The following is a 16,445-nucleotide window of genomic DNA, read 5'->3' as shown; positions in this document are numbered from 1 at the left end:
ATTCTACAATTTTGTTATCAAATATAATTTCACTATTATGTATTGTACATCTCACATTATTTTCATATCTCATCTCACAATGGTTAGAATGTTTGGCAGGGCTTTCAATACCTGGTTATAATGCATGCTCTATATGTGGTCCTAGATTTGAGGCTCGCTACTCAACATCTTTCACGAAGGTTGTCTAAGAGGGCCACAAAAAGTATCTACTCATCAACCTTGAGTTGTGCAACCGATCTCTAAAGAGGCCTCCTCATGTGCTCAACACCACAACCTACGTTAAAGCATTTCCCTACCCAAATTCGCTCGCTCAACTTACAGAATTTCCTTCTTGTAGATGGGTTCAACAAACCATACAACAAGCAAGATGCAATGACAAGATTATAATCAATGAGGCGGAGGAGCTTGCATATGGTTCTGATTACCATGTAAGATAGTTTTTATATGCATAGAAGAAACTGTAAGACATAGTCTTGTATAAATTTTCCTTTTTCACTACATTTTCATGATGCTTTGGCTTGTAGTATCATAAATTTGGTGCAATTTGGTCATGCGGTCATCACTTTCAAATGGTGCGAATAGACAAGAAGAAAACAACATTTGATTGTGGTGTCAAGGCCAATTTCATGCAATAAAGTTGTTCAATTGCAAGTTACCTGAATAGTAAAGTTGGCAAGTTTGATTACTATGGAACGATCTAAGACATTATCAAGGTTGGGTTCAAAAAGGTTTCTATGTTCATTTTTTTTTGTAAAGTGGTTCAAGGAGATGACTCGATAACAACAAGAAACCATGCATAGAGATAAGAGCATATTTGTTCAAGTAGACTCCACAAAGATATGAACAGACCAAAGGGACACATTTATGCTAAGAGAGCATTGTGAGCAAGTCATCTTCAAGGCACCTGAGAGATCATAGGTAGTTTTTTGTAATCCAAATTGATCCATGCGGTAAACAAATATTCAAAGATATACAAATATAAGATTAATTAGAGGTTGAGGAACCTATTGAAGAAGCATGAGAAGTAGACATTGATCCAATTGAGAACAACTAGAAGATGGGTCAAATGTAGGTATAGTAATTGAATAACTAGTACTTGAACCAAAAGCAAACACAATGGCTGATCTAGAATTCAAAGAAGAAATAGGAGAAAAACTTTCAACATAGTCACCTCCTCCAATGCCAGAAATACAAGAGAATAATATGGATGAACTACCTTCTACGCTGCTCCACCCACCATTGACGAAAATGCAACTGGAGAGGTGTTTCTAGAAATAGATGTATTTGGAGCCATGGATCTAGCTGAGGATGAGAGCGTTGATGAGATGAGCTATAACATCATATTTCTTTCTTTTTTTTGACAAAAAATAACATACATTTTTGTCATAGTTTACTTGTTTGGAACCATTAATGTAAGCTTTGGTAGACAATTGTCCTAATTTCTTGTAAATATTACTACATATATCCTTGTATTTGGGACCATTAATGCAGGCTTTGGAAGACAAATATTACCATATTAATTTCTTATAAATATTGCTACATATATCTTTGTATTTTTTTTTAAGTAACTAAAAACTAGGTTGATAAGGACTATGAGAACTAAAAACACTTCAACTTTTTTTAAAAATCACACCAAACAAAAACCAAAAGAAAATTATGTTTTTGACACTCTTATTGACCTTTACATAGACGTTGACATCGATGCTTATTCTGGTGGTTTTGCAATGCAAATATGGAATGGTATCTCAATGACACGACTTACCATTGAAGGCTAAAGATGTAGTAGTGGATTCGAATAGCCCTAGAAACTTTTAAGATCATATCGACCCATGTCGTAAGAAGATTTTGATGTCATAAAGTTTATATTAGCCTTAATTTTCGAGGAAATATCTTATCTTTTTTAATTACACCTACACTTAAGCATTTCCCTACCCTGCTCAACTTCTAGAATTTCCTTCTTGTAGATGGCTTCAGCAAACCATACAACAAGCAAGACGCAATGACAAGATTATAATCAATAGGAGGAAAAACTTGCATATGGTTGTGATTACCATGTAAGATAGTTTTTATATGCATAGAAGAAAGTGTAAGACATAATCTTGTATAAGTTTTCCTTTTTTACTACATTTTCATGATGATCTTTGGCTTATAGTATCATAAATTTGGTGTAGTTTGGTCATGCAGTTATCACTTTCAAATGGTGCGAATAGATAAGAAGAGAACATTTGATTGTGGTGTTAAGGCAAATTTCATGCAATAAAGTCATTTAATTGCAAGTGACTTGAATAGTAAAGTTGGCAAGCTTGATTACTGTGGAACGATCTAAGACATTATCAAGGTTGGGTTCAAAAAGGTTTCTATGTTCATTTTTTATATGAAGTGGTTCAAGGTGATGACTAGATAACACAAGAAACCATGCATAGAGATAAGAGCATATTTGTTCAAGTAGACTCCGCAAGGAGCATTGTGAGCAGGTCATCTTCAAGGCAGTGAGAGATCATAGGTGGTTGTTTGTAATCCAAATTGATCCATGAGGTAAACAAATATTTAAAGATATACAAATATAAGATTAATTAGAGGTTGAGGAACCCATTAAAGAAGCATGAGAAGTAGACATTGATCTAGTAGTTGAGAACAACTAGAAGATGGGTCAAATGTAGGTGTAGTAATTGAATAACTAGAACTTGAACCAAAAGCAAACACAACAGCTAATCCAGAATTCAAAGAAGAAATAGAAGAAAAACTTTTAACACAGTCACCTCCAATGCCAGAAATACAAGAGAATAATATGGATGAACTACCTTCTACGAGGCTCCACACATTAACACAAAAATGCAGCTTTAATGGAAAAGGAATTTCCAACCTCCTTTTTTGATATCGAGGTTTATCTTCTAATCCATCTAGTGGACGAGATAGAGCTTGCTGGTGTTGTGAGCACTCGATGGATGTTTTGGATCGAGAGATTTATGGGAATATTGAAAGGTTATGTACGTCAAAAAGCAAGACCAGAGGGTTCTATGGTGGAGGGATGGATGCTTGAAGAATGCATGTATTACGTCTGTGGTGATGAATACCTTGAGAAAACCGATTCTAAAGCTCCAGGCATATGGACAAATGAGTCGTCTTCTACCATGTTAGACGAGGTATTGTCTGGTAAGGGAGTCCCTTTTTGACTTAAGGTCCAAGATAAATTGGATATTTCTACTTTCATTGTCTATAATAGCGAATGCATGCAACAATTCGTTGATGAGTACGAGAAGGAACTTCTAAGCAAATGAGTTGGCAGACGTAAAAAGAGGAGATCCAGACATCAAACCAATGTAAAAATAACGATGGGGACGTACCTACTTTTATGGATTGGTTATACACCTGTATGCAACGGGCGGTTAGTGATCATGAGCCAATCTCAACGGAACAAAGAGAGTTTATGATCGGGTGTGAAAGATAGGTAACTTGTTGGGTTTTGAAAACTTTGAACTAAACAAATGAATCTCATTTTTTTTAATAATTTATTTATTGCTCTAGGCTCGAATGTATACCAACATGTGGGCTTATGGACAACATCTTCGGATAAAATCTATTGTGACGAGAAACGTCTAACTCAAGATTCTTGCATTGTTGCCTCTTTCAAGCAATTATCACGTGCAAGTTCAAGAGACACAAATCTCGACAGTGAACTTGGTTACATGGGAACCATAGTCGGCATTTATGAAATATCGTATCGTATCTTCAAGTAGGTAAATGACATCTCTCTTCATGCAACAATGACATGTAGATTTCTTGAAGCTATACATAATTCTAAAGTTTTGATTCTTGTATTTTGACAGGTGGTTTTGAAGGTGGATTCGTTTCGTGCCGAGTATAAAGGCAATAATGCCACAATGAAAAAAGAACCGTTCGGATTTTGGTCCATTGACTCCTCGAAGTTATTGTGTGCAACAAAAGAGCCTTACATTCTGCCAACTCATGTTGAGCAAGCGTTCTTTTACAAGAATATAGATGCTCATCCATGGTGGCAAGTTGTGCATGTCCAACCTAGAGGTCAACACTTGTTTGATAGCGTTGACTCTGAGAAAGCGGATCAGGATGAATTGATTACGTCCTTGAATCTAGACACATCGATGTCAGAAAGGTGTAGAATTCTTCTTTCCGATCATGATGACATTGTAGATGATGAGAATGACAACGATCTAAACTCTGACACTACAGACACCGAAGAAGAAGAAACAATGAATGTCGAGCCTACGGAGGAAATGAATGTCAACACAGATTTAACGATGGAGGAGTTCGAAGAAGTCAACAAGGATAATGAAGATGAAATTTTAATGACGGTTAATCTCAGAGATGACGATGAGGACTATTAGTCTTACATGTCAACTCACGAATCAACCTATGTTCAGTAAGATTTAATCTCAAAATAATGCATTGTGAAGTCATGATTTTTATTCTTTTGAAAACTTACTAACAAGGGTGGGTGGTGGGGAGTCTTGTGGGTGATAGCCTCATATGGCTAGTGTCGGGGTTCGATTCCCCTCAGACTTGTTTTTCCTACTCTAGCTGTGTACAGGGTAATTTCAGCTTCAAGTTCACTAAAAGAAAGTTCCTATCGGGATTCAATTTCCCTCCTCTACCAAGGCTTCTATCTCGTGTTTCAACCCCAGTATCAGCATCTCAACCTTCAGTACCCGCAATCAAGCATTGTTCCATGGATCGACTTGGCCTAGAAGTAGACCATCGAAGCTAACTGTCTTCTAGCATTTCATGACAGTAGTTCTAGCAGCACCCTCAATGAGTACCCGTAGTACCCTTAGCCATAGTACCCCCCACGCTGCCCATTTGCTACTCCAACTCTGCTCTCTCTCTCTCTATGACACTATGGTCACCCCAGCTTTGATGTATGCGGCAACAGTATGGGCCCCATGCTTGTCAGCCACCACATGAACGCAAATTGAGAGACCACAGATATGTATGATCTCACGCTTGTTCCGCAGCAAACCATCAGTAACGCTGTTCTACCTGACATTGGTATCAGAGCTCTCTGGTGGTAACTTTTTGGTCTCATAGGTCATTTTGGCCTTTTGAAGATGTAAATATAGCATTTCATTTTGTTTCATTTCTCTCTCTCTCTACTTACTGTGCATTGTCGCCTCAATGACTCATGAGTTCACACATTTGCTTCAGCAACAACCACTTCCGACTCCATCCTGTCCAAAACTCCGTCTCCAATGTGTTGATGACATATTTCTTGTTATCCTCAAGTTGATCGCTGCATTGCAAAATAAAGTCAGTCAGTAATTCAAATAAAAAACTGTAATTCATATTCTTTATGTTAAATAATACTTACTGCCATGGTATATAAACTCGCTGTAGATAAGACATGCAAAGGTCTACGTCTGAAGGCGATGCCGGCTCTGACCTGAAGGATACCCCCATCAGGCGCGTGATGTCGCATGTGACACCCAAAGTGGTAGTGCACGTGCACATCAGCACTGGTGGGGGCACTGGGGTGGTGTGCTACTCTGCCGCCGCCGCTGACGCCTACATGCAATACAAACATACGATATATTGAGATGTGAGTTCTTAAAAAGTACTTGATATTTAATTCGTAATCGCCATAAAAGATGTACCTACGGGACGAACGGCCAACCACTAGCCTGTGAATCAGGTGTCACCTGAGTACCAGGAGGTATCAGGAGTAAGCTGCTGACTCTTGTGATGTGATGTACCTGGGATAGGAGTCCTAAGCAAACAAAGACATCAAAAGGATATATATATATTAAGAATTCTATATGTAAAAAAAGGATGACATTACTATTTTATCAATCGAGAAGCTTATCGATGTGCTGTAGTGTGTGCATGAGAAGAAGTCTCCACTCCTGCATGTGGCTGGGAGGATGTACCCTCTACAGGTCGTACGGGCATACTGAATCTCCCAAGAATCTTGATGGTGCCATCTAAACCCGCATCATCCATCTCCACATAATCTGCCATGGCCTCTGACAGTGTATCTCTAGAACGTCTAGTGCCTCGTAGCAAAGTCTTGATGATCGCGAGCTTCACTTTATAGGTGTGGTCACTCATCGTATCTATATATTTAAAACAACTATATATCAGACTAGAGATACAATGTTAGAGGAGAGCTCAATCTATCTAATCAGAAACATTGACTAAATATAACTCCAAGCAAGATGCATCCACATCTCGAAGTTTGCAAGAGTCATATATGGACTATTGCAAAGAACGTCGAAGAGTCATATATAGGATCCCATAATTTGGCCCATAGCAATGGCATCTATGTTCAAGAACATTGTTTCTACTAGTAGCTATCCAATTTGCAACCCTCAAAACATTAAGAGACGTTACTTAAGACCCAAGCATCAGAGCTTCTCCATGAATCATAACCTCTCTACCTTACTAACTCGCAATGTGGCCAGTAGCACTACTAGAGCTTGAGGGCATACCGACGTTAAAATACCGATGCAAATGTCGAACGTCAGTATGCCCGTCATAATCTTGGAGGAGAGAAGTCGGGCGGGGTAATTTCAAATTTTCGTATACCGACGCGTATACCGAAGCATATACCGAAGCGTATACCGAAGCATATACCGACATATATTCCGAAGCATATACCGGCGCTGATACCGACGCTCGTAACTTTTTTACAGCCGAGAGCGTATTTTCTCTGTTTTTCGCAGAGTTTGCAGAGAAGGTATGCGTCGTCTCTTTTCTCCTCTCTCCTCTTTTCTCCTTCTTTCCTCTTTTCTCCTCTTCTCCTTCTCCACTTTTACTAATATGCTCTTGCTTTTGCTTTTTAATTTAGGATATAGGACGTTTAGGCTTTTGTGTTCTTTTGGCTCTCTATGCATGTTGAGAGCTCTTTATGTATGCATAGATCTCCTAATGCATACATAGAGATTTTAGGGTTTTGTATTACTTTGTATTAGTTCTTATTCTTGTGTTTAATTTACTAATTATTTTATTTAATATTTTGTTTTGTAGCTCTTTCACCAATGTTTCACCAATCCTCTCCTTCAGTTTTACAAAAAGAGGTAGACCCTCTTTCGATTTTCCTTGTTTATGCTTTTTTCTACGTATTATTGCATCCGTGTTTTATGGTTTAGGGTTAGTTTAGGGTTCTTGTAAGCTTGTACATAGGATTAATTCAAGATCTATGCATAAAACCTATCATAAGCTTGCAATCTCTATGCATAGCCTTCTTGCAAGCTTTATGCATAAGCTCTATTCATAGAGCTTGCGAGCTTGTGAAATCTTTATGCATAAGCTCTATGCATAGGCTTTATGCATAGAGTTTGCAAGCTTATAAAATCTCTATGCATAGGTTTCTTGAAAGCTTGCATGGACATTGTACATAGAGCTTGCATAGCCTTCTTGTTGAAAGCTCTATGCATAGCCTTCTTGTAAAAGCTTAATGCATATGCTCTATGTATAGGCTTTATACATAGAGGTTGTAAGATTATGAAAGCTCTATACATAGGGCTTGTAAGCTTATGCAAGCTCTATACATAGAGTTTACGCATAGAGCTATATGAATCTAGCTGAATGCATGAATTAAGATCTATGCATAAAGCTTAATACATAATGTTCTATGTATAAATCTTATGGATGAGCTTTATGCATAAGGCTTCACATGCGTTATGTTTTTATGCATAAAGCTTTTTTTGATGTAGAGTGCCTTGCATGGATGGAGAGCATAAGCTTTTTGAATGTTTATACTCTCTTATACATATAACATATATTTCTTATGCTCTATTTTTCTATGCATAAGGTATTCTCTTTATTCATAGAGTTTATATATGTTATCAAGGTAAGATCTCTTATCCATGTAAGACAAGATCATGTTTATTACACCATTGGGTGATGGGATTAAGGGTTAACATAGTGCATAAGACTTATAGCATAGAGCTTATGCATTAGACCTATGCATATGGCTTATGCATAGAGCTTATGCATAAGACTTATGCATAGAGCTTATGCATAAGACTTATGCATATGGCTTATGCATAAGTGTTGCATAGAGCTTATGCATAAGACTTATGCATATGGCTTATGCATAGAGCTTATTTGTAATGACTTATGCATAGAGCTTATGCATAAGACTTATGCATATGGCTTATGCATAGAGCTTATGCATAAGTCTTGCAGCCTTATTATGCAAGCTTATACTTAAGGCTTACAAGCCTTACTATGCATACGATTGCATAAACCTTATTCATAAAGCTTGCATAAGACTTATGTATAGAGCATTACACATAAGCTTATGTATAGATCATTATGCATAGGCTTTATGCATAAGGCTCTATGCGTTCAGTTTTAGGTGTAGGCTTCTATGCATAGAGCTCAATGTGTAGGCTCTATTTACAGAATCTATGCATATAGATTTTTGCATAAGGCCTTTATAAATAGCTATTTATGAATAGAGATAGCTTCTCTCTCCATCCTTGTTCTAATTACCTTCTTAATTTTGTATGGAGAGAAGATAAGCTAATGTATAATTTTTTTTAAAAATCTCCCTCAACGGCGGCTGGGAAAAAGAAGCCCGTTTGACTCTTTTTTTAATATTTTTAAAGTCTCCCTCAACCGTTGGGAAAAAGAAGCCCATTTGATGCTTTAAATGTTATTTTTAAAATCTCCCTCATGGTTGGGGAAAAGAAGCCCTGTTTTATGGTTTACATAATGCTTTGTGTAATGCATAATGATTTGTGTTTAATGAGCTACATATACATGTTTTCCTCTAGATGGAGCCTCTCAATCTTGAAGAGAGAATAGCGTGTCCATGCATGCGATGTAAGTACCAAATCTTTCAAAAACGAAGGATTTGCAACCAGCATGTTCATGACGCTGGCATATTTCCAATGGAGCGCTTGCAAAATTTACGGTTTCAATCGTACAACCAAGCAAGTGTGCAGCCGCATCTTGATAACATTGCACTTGTGAATTCTCGTCCCCAACAAAGGATGAGGATATCGTAGGAGGGAGTGACAGATGGAGCTCAATTAACAGCACCCGAGGGAATGGAAGAAGGTTAGGAAATGGAAGAAGGTCCAATGGAAGAAATGTTGGATGCCTTTCATCGAGCAACAAGAAGCTCTCTTCGAGGAGCATGAACATGAAGATCATCAACCACGACATTCTCAACGGTCAAATTATGAACCAGAGGAAGAGGCCATGCGTAAACTTGCACGCCTTCCACTATACAATGGTGCCAACATATCTATATTGCGTGCATCTCTTACGATGCTAAATTTGCAGTCAATTTTTGGATGGTCTAATACAAGTGTCACTGAACTATTCAAGTAAGGACTTTTTTTAGAGATTACACCTACTGTTGAAATGATAAATTTTCAACTTGTATTTGACTAAATCTTAATAGTAACGATCAGATATTGCCATACTTGCAGGCTTTTGAAAGACCAGATATTGCCCCCTGGCAACGAGATGCCTCCATCTCGTGCAGATGCCAAGAAGTTATTGAAATCCATAGGCATGGATTACAATAATATTCATGCTTGTCGCAATGATTGTTGCCTCTTCCGCCATGAATATGAGAATTTGCAAGAATGTCCCCATTGTGGCTCTAACAGATATAGAGAAGATGTTCAGGGGGAAGCTATCCTGGTAAAGGTTCTTAGGCACTTTCCAATCATCCCAAGAATAAAAAGCATGTTCAGGTGCAAATCTATAGCAAGCTTGATGACATGGCATGCCACAACTCGATCCACAGATGAAGTGATGCGTGTGCCTGCTGATTCACCCGCATGGAGACACATTGAAGAGAAATGGCTGGATTTTAAGGAAGAACCTCGAAACCTCCGTCTTGGCCTAGCAATGGATGGTGTAAACCCTTTTGGTTTAAGGAGCTCTTCATGGAGCACATGGCCTGTTTGCCTTGTGAATTATAATCTTCCGCCATGGTTAGCAATAAAGAAAGGTCATTTGTTGCTCTCATTAATAGTTCCAGGAAAGTACAAGGTGAAGAACATGGATGTATATTTGGCACCACTTATTGATGAGTTACGCACCTTGTGGAACGGAATTGAAGTGAAGGACATGTCAAAGTAGCAGAGTGGCCAAAGACTTACAACTGTGCATGGTATTCTCATGTGGACAATGCATGATTGGCCTGGCTATGGAGAATGCTCAGGTTTGTCTATATCGGGTTACAATGCATGTCCTGTATGTGGTCCGTGACTTGATTCAAGATACTCAAAAGCATTACGAAAGAATGTGTACCAAGGACATGTTAGGTATCTTCCAGAAAATCATGAATTGCGGGATGGTAATCTAGGAAGACCTCCTCCAAGTGCATTGAAGGCAAGCGATTGGAAGATCAAATGGGAGGAATGTGGCAACTTGGCATGTCCTGGGATGAAGAGGCTCTCTATCTTTCACCAACTCCCCTATTGGGGTGATCTCCTTATAAACCATTTGCTTGACCCGATGCATATTTTCAAGAATGTAGCTGACATTCTGTGGAAGACCATGACAGGAAAAAAAGAGACTAAAGGCCAAAGGGATGACTTGGAAGAGATTGGTTGCATGCAAGAGTTGTGGGCTCGCACTAGACCCAATGGAAAGGTGCTACTTCCAAGAGTCCCATGGGTTTTTAGTAAGATGAAGGAACAACAAGTCAAGAGGACAATTTCAGAGTTTCGAACTCCTACAGGTTGTATGCATTGCTTGAAAAGTGCATTTACAAAGGATGATGATCTTAGTGGCCTCAAGAGTCATGATTGGCACAAGTTTCTACAATTTGTGCTACCCATAGCAATAAAAGATTGCCTCACTGAAGACATTAGAGCTACTATCTATAAGATTGGCACATTGGTGCACTGGATTTCTTCAAAAGAGATAAAGAGAGACACTTTGGAGACAGCGCGTTTAAACTCCATAGAGGCAGTCTGCATGGTAGAGAAGTTTTTCCCTACAAGTTTATTAACAATCCAGATGCATCTGCTAGTTCATGTTGTAGATGAGGTTGCAGTTGCTGGAACGGTCCATTCAAGATGGATGTTCTTTTTGGAGAGGTTTATGAAGACATTAAAGGGATTTGTTCGCCAAATGGCTCGCCCAGAGGGTAGTATGTCAGAAGGGTGGCTGATACAAGAGTCCCTTGTTTACATCACTGAATATTTAAGTTCCTCGGATCCAGAGATACCTCGACTATGGTCTCAAGAGTCTAATAGGCGAGTCATTGGTGAGGAACCTCAAGGCCAAGGCATTAAGAGAAAGATGGATAACAATTTGAGGGAAAAAATCAACAAATTTTGCATCTTGAACTCTCATGTAATGGAGAAGTGGATTGAGACATATGAAGCTCTCAAGCGACAGCGAGTACAAGATCGTTTAAGTTTCAGAAGGAATCGCACTACAAGAAATCTCCCATATCCAGAAGGTATGCAAGCTCTTCCGGACTTTCCGACAGGTAGATGGCTAGAAACTACAATTTTAGAAGCCAAACGTGCTGGTTTAACTATAACAGAGGAGGAGGAGGAGCTTACAAAAGGATGCGATTGGCATGTAAGTGTTAAAGTTCTACATGTCTCTCTTTTTTTTCTCTACATGTCTTCTCCATCAACAATCTTTATGTGCTATTTGTAATATCACAAATATGGGGCGTTTTAGTCACATGGACGTCATTTTCGAGTAGAACGAATAGACCAAAGAAGAGAAACCTTTGATTGTGGTGTCACAGCACAGTTTGTTCAAGAAAGTCGTGCAAGTGCAAGTGATGATAACACAATTACTGGAATGCTTGATTACTTTGGAACCATTCAAGATATATTAAAGGTTGGCTTCAGAAGTTTTGAGTTGTTTATCTTTGATGTGAAGTGGTTCAAGGTAATCATGAATGGGCCACATGCAACTGTACGTAGAGACAAGAGTGGCCTCATCCAAGTGGACTCCACAAAGGTATGGACCGATCAGCAAGATACTTTTGTGCGCCCAGAGCATTGTGAGCAGGTTGTCTTTAAAGCGGATCCAAAAGATCCACGCTGGCTATTTGTGGTTCAAGTCGCCCCCCGCAGTAAGCAAATTTTTGAAGAATTTGAGCTACAACAAGGTGATGTGGATGCAGAGGGTGGTGGAGAGCAGCAAGAACAAGCCGATATCAACAATGAAGAGGAGCAAGCAAATGGAGAGGAGAAACTAGAGCAAGATCCAAATGAAGAGGTGCAAACCAAGGAAGCTGAAAAACATGAGGAAGAAGACATAGATGATGAGGACATCCTTCATCAAGGGACTTTTAATGATGAGGATGCTGAAATGTACATAGACATAGATCTCTTTGGGGCTACTGATCTTAATGAGGATGATAGAATAGATAATGATTTTTAAAATGATGTATCTTAATGATTATGCAAATAGTTATGACATATTTGTAATGATTTTATGACATTGAAGGTCCTTTCATTGTTTACCATTGTTAATGTTTACCATCATAATCACTACTGTAGGTGCAAGTTGATATAGTTTTACCATTGTTGTTTATCATTGTTAATGTTTGTCATATGGTTCTTTAATTGTTTACCGTGTAATTTTCATTTCGCACAAGTTTGTCATATGGTTTTTTGTCCAATAGGCCATGGGTGACTCACCGCCCTACGACTACAGTCCTGATTTCTCATTTAATCCTACACCGCAGGGCATGAGTCCCCAGCAGTTATATGGTTTTCTTTCGTCCATGACTCCAGAGCAGAGAGCCATGGCTCAAAGTTATTGGGGTTCTGGAGCAGGGACATCTGCCTCACCATCTGGCTTCTCGACGCCAGTTCCCACACCCGTGGGTACGACAGTAGCTCCCACACCTCATACCACACAGCCTTCCACTCCTCTTATAGCTCGATCTACCACCTCTTCACATAGACGGCGCTCACGTAGTAGGTCTTCAGGGGGAGGTTGTTATGGTGGTAGTGCCACAGATGCTGTGACACCACCACCACGTGAGCGTCGTCCTTCGCTCTCATCTATTGATAGCACACCCATAGGGTCACCTTCCACTCCCTGGGGTGCACATGACCATGACAACAGCAAGATATACACAATTAGGGATGGGGCACCAATAATGAATAGTGCAGGGAAGGCAATGAAGACACGCATTCGACAATTGTGCACTATACAGTTTCACGACTCTGTCATGACTAAATGGGATCAGCAAGACAAGGGGAAGAAAAATTATATAAATACAAAGATAAAGCAAGAGTTTCAGCCATCTGACCCTATGAATGTCATCTCTAATGAGTGGATACAGTATACAGCTTGCATTTTGATGGGGCATCGTAGGTCAGAGGCGAGGGATGCATTTAGAGAGGGGAAAGAGAAACCTGTTTGGCTAGACGGGGAGTGGGCAGCCATTGCTCAGGAGCTCACAGAGACACGAGAGAGGTTTCAACAACAAAGAGAGGCGGCAAGGGCAAGACTCCAAACAGTAGGGGCTTCTCATCTTGGGAGTGGTGGTTACAAAACCATGCGCCATGAATTCGTAAGTATTTGTAGCAATTTTATTTATGTAAATGTATGTATGTGGGCTAAATGTTGATTTTTAAAAGTTATAATTGTTAATCGTTTGTGTAGGAGTTGGCCATGAATCGCCCACCAAGTAGGCGAGAGGAGAAGTACGCTCACAAACATGGCCTTGTGGCCTTATTTGAGATGCTTGAAGAAGAAGGAGAGACCATCAATTGGGAGGCATTACCATGATGTAAGATGACCTTCAAACTAATGGTATATGATCAAAACATTCTTGAGTATTAATGTTTAATTTAATTTCTTGTTTATCGATCTGGAAAATAAAAAAACGAGCACGGTTGTTTTTATGCTCTATTTCAGACAGAATGGTGCTGTCTGTTTGATGTTGTTGATCCTGTTCATTGCAGGCAACCAGGCAACAGCCAGGCAACACTATTTTGCCCAAAAAAAATTTTCTGGTACAACGTCGGTATATTCCTCGGTATATACACCGGTATATTCATTGGTATTTATGCCGGTATTGCCGTCAGTATAGACGTCGGTAAATGTTGGTATAGGACAAGGTATACACCCCGATATAAGTGCTGGTATAGTAGCCGATATAGATGCCGGAATAGTCGTCGGTATTAGCGCCGGTGAGACGTCGGTATAGCCATCGGTATGCGCGTCGGTTTAGTTTCCCGACGCTTATACCGACGTCCTCGTTCCGACGCTTATACCGACGTCCTCGTTCCGGTGCATATACCAGCGTCTATACCGATGACGAGGCTTTTTTAGACCCCGTTCAATGACGTCAGTATAAGCACCGGTATTAGGCTAACATGTAGTAGTGTAGCACCCTTTCTCTCTATCTCTCTATGCCATGTCAGCCCATGATCTTCCTCTCTCCACCTATGCTTTAGAATGGTGATGGTTAGCTAGCAGTGTTTGGAGTTCCTTCCTCTCTCCCTCTCACACTATCACCCTTTGCCAATGTAGTGATTGTAGTAGTGCACCTTGTCAATCGCCCATGGGTGACGAAAGTTAATTAGAGGCCATACAAGCTCCTCGGTCTGTAGTATAAAAACACACACATACTCCTCCTCTTTCCCCATCGTGTGTGCGTGTCTCTTTGTGCAAGGGTTGATGGCATTTGGTCATAATTTTTACTAAAAAAATTTAATGAGCTTGGACCTTGGTCCCACACAAAGCTATAATAAGGGTCATACCAACCATCCTCCAAGCACTATGATGCAAGCCTTCCCAAGTTTACCTCTATATACCTGGCTACTCCCTTCTCAAGTGTGTATCCCCCTACAGTTAGCAACAACATTGTCAAATAAGACATTAAACATGTATGCCTAAAAAACTATATTCGTGCAAATGTCATCAACATTAGTGGTGGGATCTTAGTAGCTCTTTCGAAGATATTCTCCACCATAATGATGTCATGTGTATCATAGATGCCATGGACATTCTCAGGGCTAAATCCAAAAGAGGCAGCCAGATAAAGAGTATGAACCAGGTAGAACCAGGATGATGGAGTCATGGTCAGAGGTCTGCAGGGGAGCAGATCCGCTCTCTCAAGGCGCAAGATGGCAGCATCAGGACAGGTCCAGAGGAGGTCATGGACATGGCGACAAACTACTACAAGACCTTATTTCAGCAGGATCCTCAAGACCGTCAAGCACGTCGATGCAGGGAGGAGGTATGGAGGCACATGCCGACCCTTGTGCCCTGAACCTCACCAAAAATGGCTACACCCAAGCATGCATTGACCCTATTGTTGTGTAAAAATCAAAAGGCCTTGCATGTGCTAAATCTTCCCTTTGTTTACGTGGATTTGGATGCGGATTCACACAGGTTTGTCATGGTTGGAAACAATGTTTTCTACATATTTCTTGCTCTTCAATTAAAAAAAAAGGGGCCCCTTTTTTAAAAAATGTCTGTTAAATGCCTTTTGTATAAACAACATGTTTTAATTTTTAAAATGCTGTGCGGTTTTTCTGCTACACTGATATGATATGGAATCATGGGGTTTATGCTGCACATGGTATGGAATTTTTGGGGTTTATGCTGTGTAGTTTATGCTGCACATCATATGGATTCATGGTAGACAAGCCATGTCTATGTGTATGGTAGCCAAGCCATGTGTAGGCCAAGGCCACACCATTGGGAAGCAGCCGGTGTCGACACGGGCTGCTTCCCAATCGTGTGGCCTTAACCTACACATAGCTTTGGGGAGGGTAATTTGAAGATAGTGATGTAGAGGGTGAAGGTATTGATTTCTATATAGTTCATCGTATAACATGTGCAAGCAGCATCAAGTGCAAGATGCATTTTATACAAGTGCTTTCAAGTTCTCATAGTCTTAAGCATCTCCAATGGCAAGGGATATCCACCATCTATGTGAATTATGTAGAGTGGGATACATGGGGATCTATATCTAAGGGTGATTTGAAATACTGAGAGATGATATTCGTAGTGCCACATAAGCAAAATTGGTAGAGGCTAATGTTTGACTTCTTGTAGAACATTAGAGTAGCAAAAGCGATCCACATGGTAGCCCATCCTTTCCTATGTCCATGGTAGCCTAGCCATATGTAGGCCAAGTTCATAACCAATGGGAAGAATCCCACGTTGACGTGGGCTACTTCCCAATGGTGTGGCCTTGGACTACACTTGGCTTGGCTACCATGGATATAGACATGCACATAAACTTGCACCAATACATTGTTTGAGGTAGAAGATACATGCACATAGACATACATGGAAAATTCCTAAGCAAGAATATTGTTTAAGCAACTCTTTTAGGTAGTTCCTCGATGATAAGGGTTTTTATGTGGAGGGTTTCTATGTGCAACAATTGTACATAGAGTTAATGTCTATATCCAATGATAGGCTAGCCATATGAAGGCCAAGGCCATAACCATTTGAAAAAAATAGTGCCATATGTATCCACAATGTTGAAGGACTAA

The 16,445-nt window shown here is 39.8% G+C and overlaps 1 protein-coding gene across 1 annotated transcript; it reads left to right on the top strand.

The window, feature by feature from the left end:
- Nucleotides 1–4,121: 4,121 nt before the first annotated feature.
- On the top strand, nucleotides 4,122–4,364 carry LOC147630912 (uncharacterized). The gene has a single exon (XM_086808979.1). The coding sequence runs from the start codon at nucleotides 4,122–4,124 to the stop codon at nucleotides 4,362–4,364; it is 243 nt and encodes an 80-aa protein (XP_086665105.1).
- Nucleotides 4,365–16,445: the final 12,081 nt, after the last annotated feature.

Source organism: Cibotium barometz, chromosome 15 (assembly GCF_041138505.1).
Source record: "Cibotium barometz isolate CiBa-2024 chromosome 15, ASM4113850v1, whole genome shotgun sequence".
Lineage (NCBI taxonomy): Eukaryota > Viridiplantae > Streptophyta > Polypodiopsida > Cyatheales > Cibotiaceae > Cibotium > Cibotium barometz.
Note: the sequence above shows the minus strand (reverse complement) of the source record. Positions and strands in the feature narration are given on the sequence as shown.

Coding starts and splice junctions, on each gene's coding strand:
- LOC147630912 (XM_086808979.1), top strand. CDS start 4,122: ATGTCAGAAAGGTGTAGAATTCTTCTTTCCGATCATGATGACATTGTA.